Here is a 12066-nt window from a genome sequence, read left to right as displayed (position 1 = left end):
CCGCACCAATCAAAAAGCAAAAGTAAAAAAATTCAATTCCGGAACTACCCAAAAAGCCCTCCAAAAGCGCAACGCGCCCCGCCGACGTGGCCACCCGCAGCGAATGGGGCGCGACTTTAAGATGCCCCCTCGTACGCCCTTTGGGGCGACTCCGGCATCGGGGCCGCCGTCGCCGCCTACGTGGCGCGAACGGATCGGATCGCGGGACACGTGGACGGCGGACGGGACGAGTGGGCGCGCGAGTGGGGAAGGGGGGCGGGGAAGGATCTAAAATATCTGCGCCAGTCGTCCACGTCGGCACGGGGGGAGTACTGATCTGGAATCAGATATTGCACTTTTTCCTCCAAAAAGAGCAAAATGTCAATCGTTTTTTTATAAACTTTCTGAAATTCTCTCGCCCTTTTTGCGCACGAAATATCTTTCCCTTTTTCGCCTCTCCTTCCTCTCCATTTCGATCAGTTCTCTCTTTCTCTCCATCGGATCTCGGGAGCCGGACGATCCCCGGGGCGTCCGCAGTTTCGGGTCGGGTTTTCCGCCATTTCCGGTTCAATCTCGGAGCTCCGAGCTGCCCTGTGACCCTAGCGGTGGGGCGACGACGGTGGATATGGGGGAGGAGGTGAGGATGAGCGAGTACGGCGGCGGCGGCGGCGGCGGCGACGACGGAGGCGGCGACGATCGGGTCTCCGAGTGGGAGGCCGGCCTCCCGAGCGCCGACGACCTGGCGCCGCTCTCGCAGGCGCTGATCTCGCCGGAGCTGGCGTCCGCGTTCAGCATCGCGCCGGAGCCGTCCAGGACCCTCCACGACGTCAACCGCGCGTTGGAGAGCACGCTGGCGGGGCTGCGCGGACACCGGACGCTGTCCCAGGGGTTCTCGTCGAACAACGAGTTCAAGTCCTTCGTGGAGGATCGCGACGCGGCGGTCGCGGAGGAGGCGGACGCGGATGGGGATGGGGATGGGGATGGGGATGGGGATGGGGACGGGGACGGGTCCGATTCCAGAAAGATGAGGAAGATCGACTCCGCCGAGGAGGCGGATTCGGCGATGAGGACGGACAATTCGGTGGAGGATCCGTCGGCCAAGGCGATGAAGAGGCCGCGGTTGGTCTGGACGCCTCAATTGCACAAGCGGTTCGTGGAGGTGGTCGCGCACCTAGGGATTAAGAACGCGGTGCCCAAGACGATAATGCAGCTGATGAACGTCGAGGGATTGACCCGCGAGAACGTCGCCAGTCACTTGCAGAAGTACAGGCTTTATTTGAAGAGGATGCAGGGGCTGTCCAGCGAGGGCCCGTCCGCATCGGATCCGCTCTTCGCGTCCACCCCTGTGCCGCAGAGCTTGCACGAGAGCCCTGGAGGTGGAGGTGGGCATGCGAACGGGCACGCGCCGATGCCGATGCCGATGCCATATGGTGTGTCCTCTCATATGCCGATGCCTGTATATGGGCATATGGGGATGCAGATGGGAAATCCGCAGGGGTTTCAGTCGAACCCGTACATGTTACCGCAGATGGACTGGTCGGGGAATAGATGTGGATCACTTGTATCATATCCGAACTCCGGTTCTAATGATAAGTGATTGTATTCCTGAATTACATAGCACTATTGGGTTGAGGTGAGCTTCTTTCTCTCATCAGCTATTCCCTGTACCATCGAATTTTAACATTGTTTATGATCGTGGCGCATCTGCTAGCTCTGTTTTGCAGGGCGATTATACTGCTTTCTTTACAAAGGGGAACTTGCCATTCTTTTCCATTAACAAGTGTTCATTGTTTTTGCCATTGCTTGAAGTACCTTATACACGTTCAGGGCCGTTGCCTCCGTTTGTCACTGTTTATATTCAACTGCGCTTCCCAATGGAGTGGATTGAAAATTTGTGGGTTAGAAATGAGTCAAGAAATATCCTTTGGCAAGTTGGGAAAAGTTGGATCTCTTCTGGTTCTATAGAGAAAGAGGAAGCCGGGCCACAGTGGCCTGTTTAAGCCTCTAATTCAAATTGTATGAGTGATGGAGGACCGGCGGATACAGATAAGACATCAATGATGAAGGGGCATCGTGGCTTTTGCTTGTTCGCTCGTTAAAAGCTTAGGGCAGAGAATTGAATTGTGATATAACTCTCATCATTCTACTATTTTTGGCATTTTAGGTTAGTAGATGATGCCTCCTCATCTGAAGTCGCGTGGACTTATTTGATTATGGAAATTTTGGTACTTGCTTCAATCCTTCTCGAAAAAAAGTAATTTATGTACCGAGGTAGTCTTTATTCTGGCCAAAAAAGATTATAGAAGTTCTTCTAAATGTTGCTACGATATATCAGTGTATGGCGGTGGAATGCATGGTTCGCTATGCTACGAACCTCAATAGATTCTGCCGGCCTTGTCAACTTGCGCTAATCCTGCTTAAACTGATTCCCTAGTTTAGACTGTTCATAAAAGTGCTTCTTGTATAGAGTAAGCTGCCATCATGTTCACAAAAATGCCAGCATTTACTGGTATCTGATACTCTTATTCTGTTTGACCTTATTGTGAGCTTCAGAATGTTTTACTGAGAATAATGCTATAGGTCGAATTTACTTAAGTACCTTCACTAGTTGACTCTACTAGGAGAAAAGCAAGAAGTTGTATGGTCCAACCCCCCTCGATCTTGCATAAAGATTTCTACTCCAACCTAGCTTAATTGTGGAATGAGCTGATTCCACATCAGTTTGAACAAGCATGTTAAGGATAATGGAACTAGCCTACATTTTTTCAATAGACACTTCTCTTACCTTTTGGTGACTGGGTTTTGTTGAGAATATTGCATCTTGCGCCGATGCTAGAGCCATTGGACCGGAACCGGGTGGCTTGAGAACTTATAAATGTGGTGCTCTCTCACTAACATACTAACGCTGATCTTGTCATTTTCCTTCAGAGGTCATTTGATCGTGCAAGCAGCAAGAGTGCAATAGGAGGGGCTGTGAGCTGAACCATGATATTGAGGCAGATTACCTATCAAAGCTGTTCAGGCTTCTATCGAGTGGAAGAGCTTCTCTTAGATTCTTTATACCTCCTTTCCAGCATTATTGCCATGCAAGCATTCTCACTGGTGATTATTGTTTCAGAAGGGGAATAATGAAGTCCCAAGACGAGCCGCCTGCTGGAACTCTTATTGTGAAGCAGGCCAAAGAGATGAGGGAAGTATAGAATCCTGTAGCCGGTTAAGAGTGAAATTGGACAATTGTTCAGTTGTTTGACTCTAGCTAGTTTTACAGACGTGCTTCTAATTTAACGTCTTCAGATCTTCGGTATCAGTCATCTGCTTTGATCTTGCCATATTGTCGATCATTTTCGTCACACCCCAAGTCTTCAAGTATAGGGGAAATGACACGTCCGTTCTCCATTCTGAAGGATGCAGCAGCATCATATACATAACCATATGTAGAAAATTGACAAAACAACAAGCTGGTTACAGGTTTAGAGATTTAAATTCCACAATATAGAATATATACATCTCCAGCGACTACCAAATTATCTCAACTTATATCGAAATTCAGCTCTCAGAAATCCCCGCTGATATTGCTTTCTTCTGATATGTCGTAGCTATAATAGTTGAAAAGAACTGATATGAATTGTATGAGCAAATCATTGCCTGGTGAGTAGTCTAAATCTCTGATAAGCAAATTGAGCATGTATTTTACACATTTACAAACAGCATCCGAATATATTTATCCAAATCTAGTATATACAACACATACAAGATCAAAGATGAGTTATCCCTTCAAAAACATTTATTTGAGCAACAGTATTAAAGCAAGTTTGACCAAGTCCATCTATTAATATAACGTTCACTATCAAACTATGGTCACGTTTAACATTTCGTGACAAGGACTATCAAAAATTTCTCCCTTTGCATGAGTCTTCACTTATATCAGTTGGTGTCTTGCCCAAATTGGGCGTCTGGATACATTACGCATACACAACCCCTCAACGGATTTAGCACATAGCAACAATAGGCATAAAACCACTAACTCATTTTCCAACAACTCACAAAACGGATCTAAAAATCCTTTTATAATCTGGACACAAATGAAAACCATAACCTTTCCTAGTTCAATTTATCAAGCAACATATATTTTATATAGCATTTCTCAAACCAGTTTACAAAAACTCAACTAATTTCAAGAAATGCTTTACTATGCCATTTCAAATAACCAAAAGTATGATCTTCTAGCTTGATGCAACAAAATATGCTCTAAATACCACATTTCTTTCTCTTTTTTACATAAATCATATCATGTGATGTCTCTTTTCTATTATTTTCAGGACATGAGTTCACAAATCCTTGAAAAGATAAGCATCACTCACCTAAAAATGCGAACTAGCTCAAGTGAAGAAAACTCTAATTCTTATCAATTTTTTTGGTTGGCAAATCTTATCAATTAAGTGACAAATGCATGAAATCAAGGAAATAACGACCTTATTTAAGGTTCGACAAAATTAAGTTTATTTGGTGACAAAGCCACTCCAACAACTAACAAAAAGCTTGCCCAAAGCAGTATTAACTACCGTTGTCTGCTACTGCTGTACTGCAATACTGCAATGGCTTGCACCCAGAATTTAAAAGCATTCGTTTGAACTGATGCTCATCTCAAGTGGGTCCAGAGTCATTGGTAAGTTAACTAGACACATTAAAAGATGGCAGCAGATGGGCAAAAGCTGGTGCCAAACATAGTACTTCGAATTTGGTTTCAATAATGCGCAAGAAACTTCATAATTTCACTCTGACTAGACTGTACACCCAAATCAACTTCTATAAAATTCTTCGCATCCACAACACCCCAAAATTTCTTTAAAAAATGATTTCACAATTCACCAACCTTGAGAACCAACCCAGCACCTCAAAATTCAAGACAATCCGAAATTACATCTGTGCTAAGAATTTCTCTTCGATTAAAGAAATCAAGACTCGGAATTCTTACCGAGCACTTCGAAACAACGTTGATTCAATGGGTCAAGTTGTCCATGGCTTAATGAACCAAAACCCTTCCTCTCTCTCTTGGTTTCTTTCTTTTCTCGTACCCTCCTCTCTTCTTTCTTCTCTTTCTCTTCTTTTATAGCTGCAGCAAAAATGAGATATTGGCCCCGGAGGAGTATCTCCATGGGCTTAAAATAGGGTTTGGAGAATTGGACACAAAAATATTTCTCTTATTTGGCCCATTTGTTGCAATTTTCATGGTAATTGTAATAAGATGCGTTTTAACTTCTCAGGCAATGAGAAACAAGCATGCTGCTTGTCTAATCATACAGGTTCCACATTTACACTCCTATCAAACCATAAGACATGGCTCAATGCCAATCCTTCCTTCATCAACCCCGCAGGGCATGTCAATACTCGTCACCAGTCGATGGTGTTGACTGGGATTTTGAGATAGATACAAGAAATGTGGCTCCCACTACAATAGATCTATCTTTTCTCTTGGCAAGTTCCCAGTTTCCTGATCTCCTCATTCAAATGGTTGCTCTTGATCTGAACCATCCAATGGAATCACCAATTATCTCTGCTCATCATCTGATTCTTCCACAGTAGTCATGTACTGAGTTGTAACAATGTAGTTGTAACTGATTGTAATTGTAATTGCACCTGCTTTAATGTGCAAGAGTAAACTTTTTCATTCTCAGGATGGAGATAACATAATAGCATTCACTTCAAGCTGTGTCTGAGCATCAGCCAGCTATCCAACTAGAACCAAGAAACTTCATCAGTTTTCTTCTTTTCATTCTTAACCTTGCATTCCAATTATTACTGGCATTGGCATATAATTCAGACAGCAACATATTATTCCCTGCATTTCCAGGCTCAAGCCTTGAAAGATGCTGAGCCGCTATTTCTGCGAGTTCCAAGTTCCCGTGGTTCCTACATGCCCCTAGTAGGGCTCCCCACACGAACAAATCAGGTTCCACGGGCATTGCCTTAATAAAGTCATAAGCTTCTGATAGTTTTCCAGCTCTACCAAGAAGATCCACCATGCAAGCATAATGCTCGAGCCTTGGTGCTATCTTGTAAGCTTCCTGCATCTTGTGGAACAAACTCTGTCCAAGTTCAATCATACCTCCATGACTACAAGCAGTGAGAGCTGCCGTGAAGGTCAGGTGATCGACCCTCTTACTATCTTCCTTCTCCATCTGAGCAAAAGTTTCAATTGCTTCGTCACAATAACCATGGCTGGCCAACCCAAAGATCATGGAATTCCAAGAGACTGTGTTCTTTTCAGACATGTCAGAGAATAACAACTTAGCTTCAGTTATAAGACCGCATTTCGCATACATGTCAAGAAGAGCGCTTTTCACAAAGATATCGTTCTCCACCCCAAGCACAACTGCATAACCATGCATTTCCTTCCCAAGCCTCACATTGGCAGATGTAGCACAAGCAGGCAAGAGACTACTAATGGTGGCCGAATTGGGGTAAACCCTGCAAGCCATCATCTCCTTGAATGTCTTAAAAGCATCTTCGTTTTTGAAACTCTGTACAAGTCCAGATATAATAGAAGTCCAAGACACCACATCCGGCTCAATACCAGCAGAGCTCATTGACTTGAGCAGGTCTCGAACAGCCAGAGGATCGCCCTTCTGTGAAAACCCATTAATCAATGAATTCCAGGTCACAACATCTGGCTTCAGACCCCAAAACTTCATCTTCTCTACCAATCCAATTGCCTCTTTTGCAAAGCCATTCTGAGCATAACCTGAAACCATGGCATTGAATGTGACCAAATCTTTCTCTACCATCATATCAAATACCGCGCGCGCCTTCTCGACGTGCCCACATTTCGAGTACATATCAATCAACGCGGAATTGACGAACAAATCGTCTTCAACCGACAGTTTCAGAACCAAAGCGTGCACATTCTCTCCAGCCCGCCGATCCGAGAGCTGCCCACAGACTTTGAGGATGCTGGGAAACACGAACTCGTTGGGCTCCATCCCCTCCCTCCGCATCTCGAGGAACGCATGCAAAGCCTCCTGATGGTATCCACGCCGAGCAAAGGCACCGAGGAGGACGGCCCAGCGGCGAACATCTGTCTCAGGAATTTCATCGAACACGCGTCGGGCATCGACCGTGCTCCCACATCGGTGTAGAAGCCGATGACTTTGGAGGCAATGTGGGCGGAAGCACAAAGGCCCGTCACGATCAGATGGGCGTGAAGGGCCTTGCCCGAGCGAAGTGCTCGATTACGAGCGCAAGCGTCGATCAGCTCGGCGCAGGCATCAAAAGAAGAGTGGTACGCACGGTTGATCGATGGAGTTGCACGCAGGTTCTTGTTCCGTACGAGGCGCCTGGCGAAGAAAGACATCGAAGCTGGCGCCGCTCCGAACCGGTCCGAAATTGGCTTTGCTCTGATCAGAGAAGGGCGGTCCGGTCCGGTTCACATGTATCTTCTTCACAGTGTATGAGCGTGGCGATCAAATTGGGGGCCTAATGAAGTATGGTGTGCCAAACATGAAGACTGACAAAGTGGATGTAGTTCAACGGCGAGTTAACTTGATGGCTTAGGAAGGTGTCAATTTTGTGGTGAATGCCAGCGTTGGGAAGGATTCATCATACTCTCTTGATAGGCTCCAAAAGGAAAATGATGCTATTGTTTTAGCTGTTGGCGCCACAAAACCAAGGTAAGTTCATTGTGACTTAACTTTGGGGACATGTTGTAGGAGTTTTGCACCATGTTCTGGTTGATGAGAAAGCGATATTTATGCTTGTGGATTGAATTTTCCTTCTTGCAGGGACCTTCCTGTACCTGGACACGAATTGTCAGGTGTTCATTTTGCCATGGAGTTCCTTCATGCAAACACAAAGAGCTTGCTTGACAGCAATCTCAAGGATGGTAACTACATATCTGCAAAGGGAAGAAGGTAGTGGTCATTGGTGGAGGTGACACTGGCACGGATTGCATAGGAACATCTATCAGGCATGGCTGCTGTAGAATTGTAAACTTGGAGTTGCTTTCTAAGCCACTGGAGAAGAGGGCTCCAGGCAACCCTTAGCCACAGGTACAAATATTACATAAGTTACCTTTTCTCTTGACAACCACAGGAGTACTCTTGCTTATTCCATTATCGTTTATTTTATAGCATGCGCAGTGTAATATTTGCTCACCGTTCTTTTCCTCTGTTCAATGCTGTTTATAGTGGCCTCGCATCTACCATGTTGATTATGGCCACCAGGAAGCTGCAGCTAAGTTTGGGAAAGACCCAAGGTCTTATGAAGTGCTAACTAAGCAGTTTATTGGTGATGAAAATGGGGTCGTTAAAGGGCTTGAAGTAGTGCGTGTTAGGTGGGAGAAGGATGCTAGTGGGAAGTTTCAGTTCAAAGAAATTGAGGATCTGAGGAAATCATTGAGGCTGATCTGGTTTTACTGGCCATGGGATTCCTTGGTCCAGAATCGGTGAGTATTTGAACTGTTCTCTCATATTTGTCAAATAGTTGGAGCTGTGCTAAGAAAGGATTTGGCATGGGAAAGTCAAATTTGCATGTAAATTAGTTGTTTTTCTTTCCGTCGTAACTGTATAACTTGGTTATTCAGTGTATGTGCTAAAAAGTAAATTTGATTGGCATGTGGGCCTTTAGAGGCTTACTATTGCCCTAGGAAACCTTATATAATATGGAAAAGTCGAACTGGTTAAAAATGAAGAATGTGAAGATACCTTTTAACCCATACTTATGTTTATGTGCATAGGGCTGTTGCCGGGTGGATGTAAATCTGTTCTCTTTTTCTGGACAGTTTATTGACAGCATTTGTGCCTGTTGTTTTTGCTGGTTTGCCCTTTCCAGACTATTGTAGACAAGTTGGGTCTAGAGAGAGATGGCAGGTCAAACTTCAAGGCTGACTATGGCCGGTTTGCGACCAATGTGGAGGGAGTTTTGCTGCTGGGGATTGCTGATGTGGTCAGTCTCTGGTGGTGGGGCCATCTCCGAGGGAAGGCAAGCTGCGGTGCAGGTCGATGATTCCTCATGCCAAAGGAGGAGGATCTCACCGTCGACCCTGAGGCATATATCTTCTTTCAAATTATTCAATGCGGCATCAATTGCTAATTGTATCATGCTCGCCTGTGGGGAGCCATCTTCAAGTGCTTATTGTTCTTTTATTAATGTAACAAGATTCTCATTGCCACCCAAAGTCACTTTTCATCATTGAGGCAATACTTTCGTTCGGGAAGAAGGTGGGTGTAAAATAGAAAAAGCAGAGAATGTCATTTTTGTCATGTCCTTTCCACAGTTGCCCGTGTTGGAAAATAGGCATCTCGAAGCTTTGATTCGTCTGTTGTTATTTATTGTGCAGTATTGGAAAATAGGCATCTCGAAGCTTTGATTCGTTTGTTGTTATTTATTGTGCAGTATTTTGTTGTTTGATCACAAGAATGTAGCACTTTTGAACTTAATTCAACACTTAAAGGTTGAATACAGAACAAGCTCATTGGTCAAGCTAAGTCGATGCCTTTATTACTGTTCCCACAATTCTCTTGCAAATTGTCTCTTGCAAATTGTCAACAGGTCTCTCATCAATGCAAGGCTCTACGGAAAGCATTTCCCGCACGTCGATTAATTCTCTCTCTCACACTATTGATAATTGAAACGTGATGTTGTGTTCTTTGTATATCGTCAAATTGAGTCGACGGGGTTGAATTATTGCCACTTTTCGATTTTATACTAAGTAGCAATCCCTTGGAGCCGCAGGTTTGCCAAGATTGGTAGGGCAGCGAGAGCTTTTGCCTAGCAAGGTAACCGGCCACAGTTTGGATCGAGAAATAAAATCAACATCGCGTCATTTAATACAAAGCTTTGTTCTGTCAAAGAAAGCTGAAGGTACTCGAACTTGAAATTGAAACATCATAGTCCAAACATAAAATTGTTATTCATTCAAGCCAGCAATCCAATAAGCAAAAAGCTTTCCTTATGTTAGGTACTCCAAGAGATTTATGCACACGCAAAGTAGCCCCGTGAAAAACATTGCGTCTCAATCAACATTATATTGGACAAATTGGCCATCTTTCTTGGTTCGACTCTTGCCGACTCATCTTCTCATGAAAGGCAATATTCACATTATCAAAACATGCCAATACCTTCTTCAAACACAGAACTCCAAAAGAAAAGTAAACCCTCGAATATCTTTGCGAAAGTGCATGTAGAACCAACCTTGGTAACAAGAACTTCCTTGAAGAATTCTTCTGAAGAAATCGTATGAGCAAAAGAAAAAAACATAAACTAAACCATTCAATCGCAAAGATACATCTAACCAAAAAAAAAAAAAATCGTAGTATACAAAATAGTCATCTTTATCCACTCTTTTTGTAGATGATCCATAGCAAAGACCTCGTATTTCTTCTTGTCAAATATTTGGTTACGCCTCTTCATCGTCCTCAACCATAATCCTCTTGCACGCTTCATAGCACATGAACATCGGGTAGGGAAAACCTTAATGACAATCGACACGAACATCGGGTAGGAAAACCATAATAGATACATTAGCTATTTAGATTACATGGATGCGGGATAGATTGTAAATATTGTAACGTAGGAGCCAATCCATGTGACCTCTGAATGATCAAGTCATTGGCAATATTTTTATATATCAAGATGATAACAAGTACAATTTTCCTACCATTACTACCAATTCAGTACACAAGAAGGTGATGGTCTCAAAGTTCATTACTTGATAGGTTTCACATGCACCGAGAGATTTGTATTGCCAAACCTACCTAACATTTTACATCAGTTTCAACGCCACCGAGTCATTATCATTTCCAACTGAGCTATGAGAACTAAGAAAAAATGTTTAGCCTACATGTAAACAGCTGCATTAAAGGGGACACAAATGATCATTAAAGATGTCCATGCATCAAGAAGGCCCTGGTTTCTAAAAGTATTAAGGAAGCAGAATATGAGAAACAAGATGTACAGATAAAGAGTTCAGGAAGTCACTAGCCCGATGGAATTTACATATGTGATAGGAAACACTACTGCTAAACAAATCGGGCAACGTTCTGCACATAGAAGAATAAGAAAAGGCAGGTTCAATTTAAGATACCAAGAAAGTATTCTGCCTGTAGTATCTGTTATTTTGCAGTAAAACATGGCAAAAGCAGTTCACATGCATAAAGAATCGACAGAAAATGTCCTCTGGAATGACTATGCTAGTTATATTACAAAAGGGAGAAAAAATGAGAATCAACAAATTGGTATTCAAGAAAAGGAGGAAGTGATTCAAGTCAATCTCCCAGCAGTTTGCATAGTTTTCAATAATCTCCCAGGAAACAGGGGGAAGGAGACTTTTCACAATGGACTACCAAAAAATAAAAACAGAGGCTTTTCCTTGTCTTCTCCTCCCTCAAGAACAGCCAGGTGATATTTTGCCCGTGAAGAAGGCAATTATACCAGGCCTCTAAGCATTTTGCATCAATACATGGCCAATGAGACCGAGAAGGAGTATATCAAACTGCGTTTGTTACTTTAATGGAAAACAATCTAATATGTGACTGATTCCTTCCCACAAAAATCACTGTATTCCCTATGACTTCTACCTGAACCAAAGCACTGGCGGGATCTTGATGCGAGCGGAACTGGAGATCAACAGGCTGGCGGGTGTGAGACGGTCGGGCACCAACGTTCCAGCGTACAAGACAAGCCGGTGTCGGATCTGGAGCTGGAGGACGCGGTAGTTCGCCGGTCACGCGGTGGTTCGCCGCGAAGAGGAGGAGGGCAGACAGAGAAGAGCGGGATCGTGATGCGAAGCGGAACTGAAGATCAACAGGCCGGCGAGTGTGAGGCGGTCAGGCACCAACGTTCCAGCGTACAAGACAAGCCGGTGTCGGATCTGGAGCTGGAGGGCGCGGTGGTTCGCCGGTCACGCGGTGGTTCGCCGCGAAGAGAGGGCAGGGGACAGAGAGAGGATCCGGAGCCGGAGGGGTGGCGCGGTGGTTCGCCGGTCGGAAAAAAAGCGAGGGAGGGCAGAGAGAGGGAGGTTGCTCGCAGTCGTCTCGCCGGTATCTTCCGGTTCAATGACCCATGAGTCCGGGCCTCTGAGTACGTGCGCGT

The 12066-nt window shown here is 44.5% G+C and overlaps 2 protein-coding genes and 1 long non-coding RNA gene across 6 annotated transcripts; 2 read left to right on the top strand and 1 right to left on the bottom strand.

The window, feature by feature from the left end:
* Nucleotides 1-358: 358 nt before the first annotated feature.
* LOC104422477 (transcription factor LUX) lies at nucleotides 359-3286 on the top strand. 4 transcript variants are annotated; one of them, XR_721211.3, is made up of 3 exons: nucleotides 359-1612; nucleotides 2144-2204; nucleotides 2908-3286. XR_721211.3 is itself a non-coding variant. In XM_039303751.1 (2 exons), the coding sequence occupies exon 1, from the start codon at nucleotides 605-607 to the stop codon at nucleotides 1574-1576; it is 972 nt and encodes a 323-aa protein (XP_039159685.1). In that variant the 5' UTR covers nucleotides 359-604; the 3' UTR covers nucleotides 1577-1612; nucleotides 1704-2137. The 4 variants fall into 4 exon arrangements, 3 of the variants coding, with proteins under 3 accessions (XP_039159685.1, XP_039159684.1, XP_010033108.2); XM_039303751.1 differs by lacking the exons at nucleotides 2144-2204; nucleotides 2908-3286 and adding an exon at nucleotides 1704-2137; XM_039303750.1 differs by lacking the exons at nucleotides 2144-2204; nucleotides 2908-3286 and adding an exon at nucleotides 1691-2137.
* Nucleotides 3287-3393: 107 nt separating this feature from the next.
* On the bottom strand, nucleotides 3394-7414 carry LOC104422478 (pentatricopeptide repeat-containing protein At5g59600). Its single transcript, XM_039303749.1, is given in 3 exon segments — nucleotides 3394-3575; nucleotides 4955-7111; nucleotides 7114-7414. Coding segments are annotated over 2 exon segments (1629 nt in total). The 5' UTR covers nucleotides 7331-7414; the 3' UTR covers nucleotides 3394-3575; nucleotides 4955-5699.
* Nucleotides 7415-7425: 11 nt separating this feature from the next.
* On the top strand, nucleotides 7426-8897 carry LOC120289185. The gene is made up of 3 exons (XR_005547099.1): nucleotides 7426-7646; nucleotides 7758-8419; nucleotides 8806-8897. It is a non-coding gene; the product is annotated as an uncharacterized LOC120289185 (long non-coding RNA).
* Nucleotides 8898-12066: the final 3169 nt, after the last annotated feature.

Source organism: Eucalyptus grandis, chromosome 10 (genome assembly GCF_016545825.1).
Source record: "Eucalyptus grandis isolate ANBG69807.140 chromosome 10, ASM1654582v1, whole genome shotgun sequence".
Lineage (NCBI taxonomy): Eukaryota > Viridiplantae > Streptophyta > Magnoliopsida > Myrtales > Myrtaceae > Eucalyptus > Eucalyptus grandis.
The sequence above is the reverse complement of the archived record's forward strand: the minus strand, read 5'-3'. Positions and strand labels throughout refer to the sequence as shown.

What these genes read in the sequence shown, in the direction of transcription:
- LOC104422477 (XM_010034806.3), top strand. Translation starts at nt 605, where the DNA reads ATGGGGGAGGAGGTGAGGATGAGCGAGTACGGCGGCGGCGGCGGCGGC.